The sequence below is a fragment of the Ammospiza nelsoni genome, chromosome 5, assembly GCF_027579445.1.
Source record: "Ammospiza nelsoni isolate bAmmNel1 chromosome 5, bAmmNel1.pri, whole genome shotgun sequence".
NCBI lineage: Eukaryota > Metazoa > Chordata > Aves > Passeriformes > Passerellidae > Ammospiza > Ammospiza nelsoni.
This window is the reverse complement of record NC_080637.1, coordinates 64370436-64385475: the sequence shown is the minus strand read 5'-3', so window position 1 is coordinate 64385475 and position 15040 is coordinate 64370436. Positions and strand designations below refer to the sequence as shown.

Below are 15040 nucleotides of genomic sequence, written 5' to 3'. Positions count from 1 at the left end.
CCAGTGGCAGCCAGTGCAGTGCAAAATGCTACTCTCTGCTGCACTTGATCAAAGGCTCCTCCTGGATTCATACATTCACCCTGAGAAAATGTTGTCTGACCTATCTCCAGCCGTGTTACTGGCATATTTGGACAAGGGAAGGATGGGCTCTGGTCTGGTAATGTCTGCTAAGAACATATATTTGGAGCAGTGGCAGAGCTGTTTAGTTGCCTGCAACTGTTAGACTTAGTCCAAATACATAAAATTTTAAAAACATCTTCAGATTTCTCGATTTTTGCAGAACTCTGGGTTGATATTCTTGGCTTTGAAGCGTCTCCAAATGGAGTTTCTGCTCTAAGAGATTTTAAAGACAATTCAAGCAAAGTTTGGACTTTGCAAGTATTAGCATTACCTCCTGTTATGCCTTCTGATTACTTCAAATTCCAAACATAATTCAAGGGGCATGTGGCATCTTAGATACAAGGTATCTAAGGGGAAAGGCCAGAATGGATTTTCCCTCTCAGGACGCGATTTCACAGGGCGTGGAGGTGCTGAGTCTGTTTTACCTAAGAAATGTCAGTAGCTTCTGGAGCTGTGTACATGACAAGTGAACAGTGTGATTTGTGGATAGCAACATTTTCTGAGCCCATCCTCCTCCTGCTGCAAATCAGAGGCAGTTGGGTGAGAAATGGGGCTGCAGTTCTGCTGTAGGGGATGTGCTGTGTCTCTGGGCAGTATGGCCGGAGGTCCCATGGCATGGTACGGCAGTGGCACACTCGGGCAGATTGTGATCCTTCCCCCAGCACTGCCCTTGTCTCTTCACTCCTCAGCATCCTGTTCTACCCCTTGTTTGCTGCTTTGGTTTGCTTTTTATTTTATCTTACACTACTTTACTTCATTATTTTTTTGGATTTTGCTTCTTCCAGCCTACCCATCTCCCTCATTTTTTTGTTTGTTTGTTTTTTTTGTTTTAATTCCCATCATTCCTTTAGACCACCAACCTGGCTCCCACCTCCTCCAGTGCCACTATTTCCTTAGCCAACCCCGAGGTCTCCATACTAAATTACCAATCTGCACTCTACCAGCCCTCAGCAGCGTCCATGGCTGCGGTGGCCCAGCGGAGCATGCCCCTGCAGACAGGAACAGCGCAGATCTGTGCCCGGCCAGACCCCTTACAGCAAGCCCTCATCGTCTGCCCTCCAGGCTTCCAAGGTAAGGGACAGCCTCACCAGACCTTGGCCTGCTGCTTTGTCCAGCTCTTGTTGGAAATGAGTTCCTCAGTGCAGGTCATGTGGCAGAAAAAAGGGCTGGAGCAGTAAATCAGAGCAGAGAGGTTGTTGTTGCTTTGGCGCAGAGGATCTTGCAGTCACTTCTGATATCCTGAGTTGGAGGCAGCTGATACTGAGAAGGGGCTGGGAGCTCCCTTTTCATTCTTTGCCCTGAACAAAGTTTAAGGCTCTTCTGCCATACTTTGGTAAACTTGAAAGCTTTCCCACACAATACCAGTGAATTAGTACATATATATGGAATGGGTCATACTGTCACATTTCAATGACTTCATTGCTGGAAGGGGAACTCATGAGGGTAATGCAGTAGGGAGTGTGCTGCTTGTGGATATGAGGGTTCTCCCCCATAACAGATGCCATGACCATTTATGAGGGCAATTCCCTCAGCTCCAGCCCTGCTGCAAACAGCTCTGCTTGTGTATACTGGTGGTAGGAACTATTGTCCAACAACTTGGGAGATGCTCAGTTTTAACCCCTTGTCCTTCTGTTAACTTTACATGCTGCTGCAGTTCCGGAAAACTTGCCAAGTGTCTGTAGCAAGTGGTCTAAATAGACCTCAGTTCAGCTGGTGCAACTTCTGCTCTTCATATCTACAAGCCTGTCTGTGCATTAGTCTCCAGGCACTTGTTAAATGTTCTGCAAGATTATCAAAGCTCTTTTGAACTAGAGAAGTTTAGCTAGACCTCTTCGGCATAGTTAAAATGCATCTCAAGGGTTTGACTTCAGAAGTGGAGGATGTAAGAGACCATCCTCAGCTTGCTGCTTTGAGAAGGCTCCAAAGTAGAGGAGGCAGCACAGGCTGTGGCATGCACTGAGGTGCTTGAGAGGGAAGCTTCCCCAGCTCAGTAAGGCTAATGTGAGGCTCAGCCAGCAGTGTCTGGAGTTTGGGGTATGCTAGGGCCTTTCAAATATGAGTCCCAAGAAACTGTGCTAGAGAAAATCATCTGTCCCCATCAAGGCTGAGGGAGTTTGGAGTTCTGACTTCCCAGCCCACTTTGGTGTAAAGAGAGCATTCTCCTATAATGATGGGGTTTGGCTGATAAAGACCATTTCTTGTTGTTAAACCAGAGAATATGGGGAAGAGCAGCTGTTCACTCCCCTCTTTTCTTTTCTGCCTGTGCACATTGTATTGCAATATTTCCCATGCTTGAGGTACCCAACTCAGCTAATTTCTTATTGCCTTCGGAAATGCTTTTTCTGCACCCTTATACCCATATAATTTTTGTGAGCATTTGATGGACATTTTTGGGCCGGGGTGGAACAGGTGGCACTCTGATAGCAGATTATTCAGAGGAACTGAACGCTGCAATTTAAGTGGACATTGGGAAGTGCCTTTAGGCACTGAGAGCCAGCCCCTGTTGCTGGCAGTGCTGCTGGTGGCTCATGCTGTCCCTTGTGTGCCGCTGGAACAGGGTTACAAGCGTCCCCTTCGAAGCACGCCGGGTACTCGGTGCGGATGGAGAACGCCGTCCCCATTGTCACCCAGGCTCCTGGGGCCCAGCCTCTTCAGATCCAGCCAGGACTCCTCGCACAGGTAAGGAATGCTAAAGGCACTGAGCTCAGCAGGTGTTTACTTTGTTGTTTGGCTCTTGGAGGCTGAGGAGAGAAGCTTTCTCGGGGGGCCTTCTGTGGCGCAGTTTGGAAATTTGGGCAACTGTATATGGGTCTGCACCTTTCTCTGAAATGTCAAAATCTCCCCCTGCTCGTTGTTCAGCTCAAAGACTGTGTCAGAGTTGCAAAAGCCACTGGAAAAACCCTTTTTCTTTCTGCTTTTCTACTGAACTCAGTGGGAAAGCCTCAGGGAAAGCAGTGCCAGGCCTTTGCTGAGAAGGAACCTATAATAACTTCCTGCGTCCTCCTGAACTCAAAATCTTGGGGGTGGTTTGCAGCCAGATGCACCAGTTTGAACCATCCACTGGTGAATTGCATGTTGCTGATAAATACATTTCATGCTTTAAGTTTTCACCATTCTGTTTTATGAGGACCTCTGCTCGTGAGGTATGAGAGAGATGTAGGAGGCAGAGGCAAGGGCCCCACACTCAAGGAGCTCTCCTTGCCAGCAGTTCTTATTGGCACAATTCTCTGAAATGTTCTCACAGGAAAAGCATGGTTCCTCCTTAAAAAAAAAAACCAAACAGGAATGGGTATTACTGATTACAGGCATATCCTCGAGGGGTACCCCAGCTCCTCAGACCAGAGCAGCAATTCATTCCTCCTTGTGCAGGCTTCAGTGAATCTGCCTGCCTCAAGTGTTTTTGAGCTGGCACCATGGTACCTCTGCTGATACCACACAGGGAAAAAAACCACCTAGTATACTTAAAACTAAGTTGTGCAAGCTGGAAAAGATGACCACCTAGTTACAAAGGCATGTCTCTGTCTCAGGCTTGTTTGATCTGCCATGCCAGCATATTCATATGCAGTCAGGAGCCAGCAGACTTCATGGTTTACACCTGTGTGTTGCACTGCTGGGGTAAGATTGTTGGCGCTCTTGCCTTCCTTTGCCAGCTGCCAGTCACATTTATCTGGTAAAGACAGATCAAAATGCAACTTGCAGCCTGTGTGATTTCCATCAGCCCTGCCCCTTCCCAATAGAAGAGCCTTTGTCAGAGAGCTGTCTGAAACACCAAACCAATCTCTGCTGCAGCCTGTTGTAACAACTCACATGGGCCACCTCCCTTGTTTGGTGGGAAAGAAGAGCCTGAGAGGCAGGGAGACAAAAGTCATGGCAAAGCAAGGAGCACTCTGTGCGGGCTCAGTGGCTGGCACCTCTTGCTTGTGCAAGAAGGCAGCCAGGGCAGTGAGTGAAGGAGGTCACAGAGCTAGCTTTACTTGCCCCCAACATTCTGCCAGGCCTCCTGTAGTGTGCTGTCCTTTGGCGCTTGAAGGGGTGAGGGTTGGAAACATCTCAAAGCAGGATCCTGAATGATCTCAGTACCTCCTACTCCTTCTTTCTTCTCGTGGTGGCTTTTCTGGGCTCTATGCAAGTGAGGAATGTTTGGTAGTAAAGCTCCTCCTGAGCACCCTCCTGCCCACAGGTTACTGATTTCAGTGCTGCCTCTGCCACATGAACACCTGTTTCATGGGCATCCCATTTCATACTTTATGCTGACATCTCATTCACTGTCACTTCCAAAGGGGAATTCTGGCTGTTTCTGAGAAACACTCCTCACTTGCACAGATTTTTAAATTTTTGGTGTAATAAGGGAGAGGAGATGTGCCTGTTGCTGTGCCTGTTTGTCTCACACAGTGAGAAATGCGAGCTGTCTCTGAAGGCAGGGTGCTCTGATTGATGCCCCTGGCATCTGGTGTCCGTGGGCCTCGCTCGGTTTGGGCTGAGCAGCTGGCCTGATAAACAAATCTGTACCCAATTCCAGTTTCCTGAATGGAAAAACACAGCTTCTTTGTGATGCATTGTAGTCACATCTGATCTTGGCGGCTGCGTGTCGCTCTCCCAGCCGAGAGCTGTTCTTCTCATGCACAGCTGCTTATCTAATGCTCTTCAGCCTGGGTCATGCAACTGCTGTGGGTGCAAGAGGGAGCAGTGCCTCCAGAGCCCCCTTCTGTCCGTGCCCTGCTTTATTTGTCCCACTGATGAGGCATGGTGCTGCTCCTTGTGCTCCCAGCACTGTGAAGTGCTCTCAGGCTTTCTCCCCTCGTGCCCAGCACGTGGCACAGGTTTCTGTGTTTGCACTCCTCAGAATGCCTGTGGCTGGTAAAGCCTTACTGCATCCCAGTACAGCTGGCATCCAGTTCCCTGTGCATTTTGTACAGGACCAGATGTCCCAGATGAGGGACAGAGGGATCCAGGCAGGAGGCACTGACAGAGCTTGAGCATCGTGTCTGGCAGCTGTGTGTCTGCAGCCTGTGGCATGGAGCTAGGCAGTGCAAGGCAGAGCAAGCAGCCTGCAAGATGCAGGGTCAGTGGCTAAAGTAACTTGTTTGTAACTTCCCTGGGTCTCCTTTCATCCTCTCAAGCAAGTGTGGTCCACATATTGTATGCACAGAGACCAGTGAAAGGAGACTGATCCTGTCTTTACTCACAGCTCACTGCAGCTTCAGATTTCAAAAGAGGCAAAGCTGTACAGTTTTCCAGCCGGCTTCCATGATGTGACCCAGAACTGTCCCCTGCCCTTGAATAACACCCTGGATTCTTCATTTTCTCTCCTTTTAACTCCTTCCCAAAAACACTTCCTACAGAGGTCCTGCCACTGGCTTTCAAAATGTTATTCCATTAGTTGTTCCTGCTCTGTGTCTGGAGTACAATCTTGGTCCCTCCAGGGGACCCACAGCTTCTGAGGACAAGGGCCAGAGCTTTGCTTCACCACCCCACCAAAATCTCATAGTAATGCAGTGACTGGGAGCAGGCTGCAGCTGCCAGGACAAGCCTTCCATGTGTAAGCACAGCACACAGTGCTGGTGGATCAGCCTAGACAAGTCTTATCTGCAGATTAAATGATTCAGTGGTCCTTACCTAATAAGTGAGGAATTTGTGCCTAGGCCCTGACACTGCATCTAAATTTATGCACTGCAGTCGGACAAGGAGCTTAGATTTGTTCCATTCCCTTCCTGAAAAGGGAGGAAGCAGTTATGTCTGCAAGTAAATCCAGGTACTCCCCTGGGATTGACTTCAACAGTAGTTCAGTCTCCTCTTTTAAAGCAAAGCTGAGGCAAAAAAGAAAAGAGAATAATAAGAAGGCTTTTTTTCTTCCCTGATCTTTTTGTGCCTTTACCTCATCCTTTTACCTGCTCCAAGCATCACCAGTCCATGGTTGTGGCTCCCTAGATGAAGGGCTCTCAGGAGCCTTGTGACTCTCCATCCTTTGCAGATGTTGCTGAGAGGCCTCACTATAGCAGCCTTTTCATGTAACTCAGCAACACAGAAAGTTACAAGATGATCAAACTTAGCAGTAGAATTGGGAAAAAGTATTTTTTTGCAGGTGGATTGTTTTGGGGTTTCTGTTACTGGGGTATAGGAGGGAATCATGGGGACAGTTAACACAATCCTTGTGAGGGTGGGGAAGGGGGTAAATGCATGCCTGGAAGAAGCCTCCCCTCAAATTTAGCCTCCTTAGAGCAATGAGATAACACAACACAGATCCAGTACAGTAGTGCAGGTTGGGACTAAGGTGGGCTGTAGCTGGTACCCCTGAGTTCCTCAGCCCAGCAGCAAAAAGCCGTCAGAGCCACATTTGGGCAGCACATAGCTAAGAAAGTTTCCCCTTTCCAAAAAGCAATCATCTGACTTGTGTGGAGTCACTGGAGCAGGACAACCTGAGTCATGCCTGTGACAGCACAGCTGGAGGGGTGATTGCATAGCAGAATGATGGCTCAGCTCAAAGGGTGGAGATTTTCCACCCTCTAAGAGGAGGGGAACAAGTTGGAGAGCGCATGGAGAGGACAGGTATGCAATATGTAGCTGTGCATTACTTGAGAAAGTAAGCTGGCTGTATAGAAAGGGGAAATTAACAATGGAGCCATAGTGTCCAGCTGGTCTGGAGAGTCAAAATTAGAAGGCACTAAAAAATTTGATGTTTGGTTAGAAATGCCAACAAGTTTTGATCCCTTCCATTCCCTGTTTAACCTAAAACACAGCTGCTGCTTTGTATGGCAAGGATTTTTTTGCCCCCTCCTTTGCATTCTCTATAACTATTCCTGCTTATACTGTGGTTTCCTGACAGTGACTGAAAGGTGGTAAAAGCTGTGTAGCATGACCACGATCACTGTTAGAGTCCCCAGATGAGTGTGGACCATCTCTCACATTCAGTGCTTTTGATGCGTTTTGCTAAGGAATTGCTTTCCCTCTGTCTGGCAGCAAGCATGGCCCAGTGGCACTCAGCAGATCCTGCTCCCTCCTGCCTGGCAGCAGCTGACCGGGGTGGCCACCCACACGTCTGTCCAGCACGCCACCGTCATCCCGGAGTCCATGGCTGGCACCCAGCCGCTGGCAGACTGGAGGTAAACTGGGGAGGCTTGGAGGAGCCCTGAAGCACCCACAGGGGCTGGAGGAGCCATGAGGGCTGGGGTTTTGCCAGGCTGCAGGGCTGAGGGGAGAAGGGCGGCAGCCTGTGACACTATGTCTGACAGCTGTGGGAGACTTGTCTGCTCCATGCCCTTGGAGTGGAACGCTGTGCCCACACCACTCCTTCAGTCTGTTCCCTGGGGAAAAGGCTCTGTCCTGGGACGGCTGGGAACCCAACAGGCCCACACCGCTCCTTCAGTCTGTTCCCTGGGGAAAAGGCTCTGTCCTGGGAAGGCTGGGAACCCAACAGGCCCACACCATTCTTTCAGTCTGTTCCCTGAGGAAAAGGCTCTGTCCTGGGAAGGCTGGGAACCCAGCAGGCCCACACCACTCTGTCAGTCTGTTTTTTGGGGAAAAGGCTCTGTCCTGGGAAGGCTGGGAACCCAGCAGGCCCACACCACTCTGTCAGTCTGTTTTTTGGGGAAAAGGCTCCATCCTGGGAAGGCTGGGAACCCAGCAGGCCCACACCACTCCTTCAGTCTGTTCCCTGGATAAAAGGCTCCATCCTGGGAAGGCTGGGAACCCAGCAGGCCCACACCACTCCTTCAGTCTGTTCCCTGGATAAAAGGCTCCATCCTGGGAAGGCTGGGAACCCAACAGGCCCATACCGCTCCTTCAGTCTGTTTTTTGGGGAAAAGGCTCCATCCTGGGAAGGCTGGGAACCCAGCAGACCCTGGAGGAGAGGGCAGCTCAGTGCAGGGCGGCGGGAGGCTGTGTGGAGGAGCCTGCCGGTTCAATCTCACCGTGTGCCCATGTCCCCGCTGCGCAGGAACACGCACGCCCACGGCAGCCACTACAACCCCATCATGCAGCAGCCCACGCTGCTGGCCAGCCACGTGGCCCTGCCCGCCGCCCAGCCCGTCAATGTGGGCGTCGCGCACGTCATGCGCCAGCCGCCCGTCGCCGCCTCTGCCAGGAAGAGCAAGCAGCACCAGTCGGCTCCACGGTGAGTGCCAGCGCTCCCTGCCCGGCCCTTTCTGACCTGCTGACAACCTGGGGGACAAAAAAGGTTTAGTTCCACAGCCAGAGAGGATACAGCTGTGATAGAGCTCTTCGCTGCCTCACCTCTTCGGTACCCAGGAGGTGTTTTATACCCAGGGGTGTTTTATACCCAGCAAGCATCATTTTGTGTGGGAGATAGTGGCTGAAGAGGATGCAGAATGGGAGGCTCAGGCCCTGCTCTTACAGCTTTTTATTTTTTTTTTACTGTTTGTTACTGCAATTACCCAGAGCCTTGTAGTTAAGATGATTTAAAAACATAACCATATTCTCAGGTCAGTATGACGCAGTGCCCAGTTGCCACACCTTTTTGCCCCTCGTCCTCTGGAAGAAGCATTCCTGAGGTGCAGTGTTGAGCTTGAATTGCTGCTAGTAAAGTCCAGGGTAAAGAAGCAAAAAAGGCGTTTGTGTAATATCAATAGATGTTTAATTCAGCCATGCAGTGAGATGTTCTCCTCTCAGACATCCACTCCCCCCCACCAAGGTCCTGCTCTCTCCCGCAGGGGCCTCCTGGCTGACCTTGGTCTCCAGGCAATATCAAGGTGAGGCCCAGTCAGGGAAAAGGGAGGGAGAGCCTCAGGAACACCTCTGTTCAGGCATAGGAACAGGGGAAGGAGCCAGTGGGGTGTAACTTAGGAGAAGCCCCTCCGGGGCCTCCACAGTGCAGCACATGCACCTTGAGGAGGCTGCATCTTCAGGAGTGTGTGCCTGATGTGCACACACAAGATCTGCCCTTTCAAAAGCAGTGGGGTGATGCCAGTCTTCTGACCTTTACTGCCACGGCGAGTCGAGAACTGGGGTGGCTTAGGCCACCTGAGCTCTCCAGCTCCTAACATAGGTCATTAGCCCCTGTGTTCAACAGTCCCACCAGCAATAGACACCCATTATTATACCCTGGCCTTATGAAACAGGGAGCATTTTATGAGGGTATCTCATACAGACCAGTCCTTAGCATCTGTCATCCCTCAGTAGGACCATTTGGCTCTGGAAGGAGGAGAAACTCTGGGGTTTCTTGCACAGCTCAGATGGTAGGATGGCTGCAGTGCCTGTCACAGCACTGCAATCCTGTTCAGAGGACAGGGCTCTTAAAGATGCATGTGCAGCTGCTCTGGAGAACGTCCTCTGGGCTGTGCAACTGACACACATCTTTTTTAAAAGAAAAAACACTAAACAGTGCAGGGGAGAGAACCAAAATGGGTCACCGCTTGTGCAGTGGCAAAAGCTTGAGCTTGTGGTTTTCCTGGGTGACTGGACTGGTGCCAGAGTGGCTCTGAGTTCACAACCAGTTCAACTCAAGTTAAGAGGCCACTATTTAAATCCTTCCCATTTATCTGCTCTCTAATGTTGGATTTACTTTGGGTGGGCTCCAGCTGTCTTAGTCTATTCATAACATAGAGAGGCAGCTCTGTCCCCAGCTAGCCAGCAAAAGAGAGTGCCTGTGTCAGCCAGTGTGCCTGTGCAGGGCCTCCCCTCTCCTGTCACTTCAGGGTGGGGTGGCTGTGTCCAGGAGGAATGGGGCACTCTCAGAGCAAAGGGATTCTACAGCTTCATTGACTGTGACTCTTTTTGTGCCAAATGAGGAACCGTGCTCCTTTGGAGAGGAGGGTACTCCATGCTGCTCATTGGTATTCAAAAAGCACTTTGAATGCTACTGTGCAGCCATTTGTTATGCAAAAGAGCCTGTGTAAGTTGGTGTAGTGTGATATACTGCCAGGGTGACTTCCTTTTGATGGATGCCACCTATTCCTTTTGTTAGCTTTTGGGCCAGGCTGAACATGCAGCCCAGGCCCCACAGTAGAACAAAACCAGAACTTTGGGGTTTTCTTCCTTTTTGAGTCTCCAGATGTTCTGCAATAGCAAAAAGAAACACGACCAAGAAAGGAAGTGTGGGAAATGAGTGAAATGGGCTTTACTCAGTGTGCTTTGGTAAATAACCCCATCTGTAGACCCACACTGATAGTTTGGCTGATAGTTTTATGTTTGGATCCCTGATCCAAGTGTCACTTTTCCAACTGGTCAGGCAGGGAAGCTGAAGCAGGAAGACTGGGAATGTTTCTCTACTGTATAATAAATATATTGTTTATTTCTTTCTGAATTATATATGTTGTATGCTGCTTCACACAGGAATGAAACCGAGTATGTGTCCTCCCATCTGCCTGCTCTAATCCTTGGGACACCACTGTCCTAGAGGATAAAGTATTGAGCAGGAAATGTTCATTGAAAAAGATTCTTAAACAGCAATTCAGTTGTGTTTAAAAAAGCAGTTTTCCTGATAAGTGTTTGTAGTTTTCCACAAGAAATTCTAATTTTACCCCTTTTTTTTTTCTGGCCAAAAAGTATCTGGTTGTGATGCATCCATGTAGGATGCAGGAGGAAGGGATTATCATTTGGATGGTTCTTCCTCCTGCGTCAGCCATGCTGTGCCTGCCTTTGTTCTGTAGGTCTGGGCTTTGTGGCTGGCCTTTACCCTCCCAGTGCAAGCTCCTGAGAGGCAGCAGTACTTATCTGGAAATTTCCAGGGAAAGCAAATTTGAATTTTTTTATTAAAAGAAACTACTTTTCAACGAATTACATGAATAAGTGATGCAAGGCACTGTCTTCTCTGAAGAAGTTTGCAGTTTCCCTAGACTCCATAAATCAGCGCTACTGACCCAGAGACCAGGACTCCCAAACCACGGCAACGGGCAACTGGAGCATGCAGATTTGTAACCAACTAACACTTTTCCCCCCTTTCCAGCAATGCATCCACGTATGAAGTTTCATCCTCCCAGTCCATCAGCTCGCCCCAGCGGTCGAAACGCGTGAAGGAGAACACGCCTCCCCGCTGTGCCATGGTGCACACCAGCCCTGCCTGCAGCACCTCGCTGACGTGCGGCTGGGGCGACGCGGGCGGCGGCGCGCGGGAGCGGCAGCGGCAAACCATCGTCATCCCCGACACCCCCAGCCCCGCCGTCAGCGTCATCACCATCAGCAGCGACACGGACGAGGAGGAAGAGCAGAAGCATGCACCCACCAGGTGAGCTGCTGCTGCTCTTTGCTCTTCTCTGTGTGCAGGGCAAGGAGAGAGGAGTGTAGAAGCGACAGGTTTGTTGTTGTTGGAATGGCTCCTGAGGTATTAAAAGACTTTTTCTAGCCCCACGCTCGAACAAGTTGGGATTCATCAGCTCTGGTTTTCAAGGCTGTTCATTTTCTATTATTTCTATTTTCAGACCTGTAGAGGTCTGCTCAGCAGGTTGAGTTCAGGCACACTCACGGCCCTCAGGGTGGTGTTACCTTTTTATACTAAAACCTACATGTACTTTATTTACAATAATTTTCCAATACCTGTCACCTATGTTAGACAGTCTGTCTTTAAACCAATCCAAAAGTGCCACAATCGCAGCAGAAGATGTAGGACAAGAAGAAGGAGAAAGAACAGAATATGCCTAGATTTCTCCATCTTGCCTCCTGAACCCCCATTCTAAAAACCCCAAAATTCTACATTTTCACCCCGTGATGAATTCACCATCGTTCTATTCAAACTCTTGTGGCTTGTAACTCTTTCCACAAAGTTGGTAATTGTTTCCATGGGTTAAAATCGAAGGCACAGGTGTCTTTCAAGGTCTCTGAGCTCCCTGCCAGGGTCTTGAGTCCTCCAGGGCAGCCAGAGGAATGTCCTGGGTTCTGACATAGAAGTGGTTCCAGGGGCTATGTGTGAGGACTCTGCAGATTCAGGTGATCCTCCCTTCTGTGCTGTACATCTGCTGTGTTACCTTGGAGAAGTGCAGTAGTCTCACCTTACCATAGTATCTCATCTGTAAGAGAAAAGACCAGTTTTCTCTGTCTCCTTTTTCTGGAAAGAAGACTTTAGCTAGCCTGTGGTGATGAGACTCTGTAAGTTAGACATCTCTTTGAAACAAGGACAGAAAGAAGGGCTTAGAAGGAAGGGACCTTAAATTTGCCTTTTCTCTTTCTAAGTGATCCAGGCATCTTTAAGAGCAGTAAATGACATCTTTCATATGTGTCTTCCATGCTTTCTTTTAAAAGCTCTCAGAAACAGTGGTTCTGTCATAAATACTCAATAATGATAAATATATTGCAAGAGTTGCTCAATCTTCATTGTGTTGCCAAAATATTCTTGAATATAGTAAAAGTGGCAGAAACTGCTTTCTCTCTGACTCTGCAGAGAGGTATAGATGAGGATAGAAAGTGGGGGCTGAGTTTGCTCCTCAGAGAATTAACTCATCCAAGTGAGCAGCACAGCCCAGGACTGATGCCATTGTTGATCATCCCTTGTGGATCAGAAAGAACTTAATTTTCTAGGACTGTCCTTTCAGCACCTTGCATCACATGCAAGTGCTCTGGGTTTCCCATCTGATGCCAGTCACAAGATGTCACTCTGCTTTATAAGATGTAGAGAAGTAGCTTTGCAAACAGCTGAATAATTATACCATCTCTGTATTGGTAACTGAGATAGGAAACTTTTAACCTTATCCTTCCAGTGTTGTTGAGAGAGGATTATTGTTTTACTTATTTAGACCACACTCCATGGCAGATTTTCTTTTAATCACCAGAGATACCTCTCTGTATCTCTGCATCTCTGCAGTGTGGTGATAAGTGAAGCCTGCAAATGTGCACAGAGCAGATGTGACACATTTGGCCTCCAGGAGCTAAGAATCTGTTTAAAAAAGCCATATGATTCAGGCTGGAATTTCAACGTGCTTCCCAACAGCCATCACTATTTCCCATTCCTCTCTCTGTGCTAGTGAAACCACTGGGCAGTAAGGGCTCAGTGCCTCTCAAGGTCAGCCTTGCCATGAATGCAGTGGTTCACAGTAACATATTTCACTTTAAAAATAAATTTAAAAAAAAAATTAAAATTGCTGCCACATTCCTTGCTTAGATGGGGGGAGAAAGCATGTTTCCAGAAAGAGTTACGTGAAGACCAGTGTGAAAGTCAGGGGCACTATAAATAAGGAGCCCCTACTTCCAGGGCTCTTGTGGGAAAGGAAGGGCAAGACAAAAGAGATGCTGAAAACTCAAGGGTCACAGGAGCTCTTTTAAAGCATGTTTAACCAATTGTGCTGATTCCAGGCTTTGGGACATTGTGTGCAAATCCTTAAACTTACCATCTGGGCGTCATTCTTGGGTCCAGACAGGGGTGAAGGAAAGAGCTGGGATACTGCAGCCCCTTCAGCCAATGGTTCTCTTCTCTGCTTCAACTTTGCTGCCATCTGACTAGTTTCTTTACTCAGCACCTCCCCAGAAAGACAGACAGAACAAAGTTCAGGAACATGTCTAGAAACTGAGTTGGGAGTTTGAGGTATTAAAAGATTTGAGTCTGCTGAAGGGCTTGGAAAGTTGTCCTGGGAGCCAGACATACATAAACAAACTGGCTTTGATATGACTAAAGCATATTCCAGACACGTTCCTGCCTGGGATCAGATCCCTGGCTACTTTTTGTATCCATATGGCATATCTATAGAGTGCCAGGGTGCCAGCATTCCAGGGAGGCTAGAGCTTAAAAGCTAGATTTAATTTCTGAGCCACATAGAAACACTTTGCATGGACATGAGTGAGTTAAATCTCCTGTGCAGATGTAACCAGAGCAAATGGAGAATCAGAGGTAGAGACACAGGTGGGAAACAGCATGGCCAGAATGAGAAGTTTTTGGCTAAAGTCTCCAGGAGAGCAAAATCAATTTGCTCAGTACCTTTTGGCATGGGTAGATTTAAGACCAGGTTCTCAGCTGGAGTGAGAGTGTAACTTCCAGTCAAGGAAGCTGTATCAGCATTTAATGCCAATGAACTTTGTCCCTGCTGAAGTTGTTTCTCATAGAAAGCTTGTCTCATTCAGGAAAATGCCTCTGAGTTTTCTTGCCAATTTTTTTGGCTCCCAGAAAAATGGGAGTGACAGTGAAGTATGTGCTTAATGTAATCAGGGCCCAAAGGTTCAGGATCTGAGTAGAAAATGAAACCATGCAAAGAATGCATTGTCTGGCTCATATATGCAAATATTACCATATTGGGTAATAGCTGTGGTGTGGGGGTGAAAATGCAAGAAATCACTTGAAACGTGCCATTTTTCCCATCCTAGAAACATAAGCTTTTTCTAGGTTAGAATATAGAAATCAAATGGCATTTGACAGATCAAAGGTAGTTGCCTGATCACATCATATTGATAGCAGTGGTAACTTTGCATTACCTTCCCTGTCACTGAATCAGCTCCTGGATTTGCTACAGCACCTCTTTCTTTTACTTCTTCTGGGGCTAGAAATTCCCCTTTGACCCATGAGACTAAAAATGTTTATTTTAGTGATTCCTCAGTGAAGAGGGATTAATTGTGAGGAGTAGTAGATCCTTTGACAATGTAAGAGTTTGTCAGTCTCAGTTTAAGAAGTACTGTTAATGTTGCTAAAATATGATACTGCTGATGCAATATATTTTATGCTACAGCTTGGATTTACTCAGAAAAACCTTTCTGTAATACCACAGAACCAGAGAGAGCTTTTCTCATACAGAGAATGCACATTTTTTATTGGTGAAAGTAAAATCTGAAAAATTGTGAAGTGGGTAGGGTTTTCCTTTTCCTGCTGAAGGGTAGGAAGCATTATGTATTTATGAAATACCAGCTGATCAGGAAGGCAGGACAGCACATTTTTCATTTTGCACTGTTGGTGAGTGTAGCTTGGTGTAATCTTTATAAAATCAATAGTCATCTCAAAATGCTGGGCTCCTGTTGGGTAGAGGTGCAGGGAGGAGGTGTGAGATGAGCTCTG

At 48.0% G+C, this 15040-nt stretch overlaps 1 protein-coding gene across 2 annotated transcripts in view; it reads left to right on the top strand.

Annotated features, from left to right (window-relative positions):
- The window catches only part of HIPK2 (homeodomain interacting protein kinase 2), a 127142-nt gene that overhangs the window by 101732 nt on the left and 10370 nt on the right, over nt 1-15040 (top strand). The window contains exons 8-12 of one of the 2 annotated variants that reach the window (XM_059473107.1): nt 1065-1191; nt 2678-2799; nt 7078-7220; nt 8054-8230; nt 11021-11299. In XM_059473107.1, coding sequence (XP_059329090.1) covers nt 1065-1191; nt 2678-2799; nt 7078-7220; nt 8054-8230; nt 11021-11299 — 848 coding nt within the window. Of the gene's footprint in view, nt 1-971; nt 1192-2677; nt 2800-7077; nt 7221-8053; nt 8231-11020; nt 11300-15040 lie in introns of both variants that reach the window. The other variant, XM_059473106.1, reaches the window with a different exon arrangement.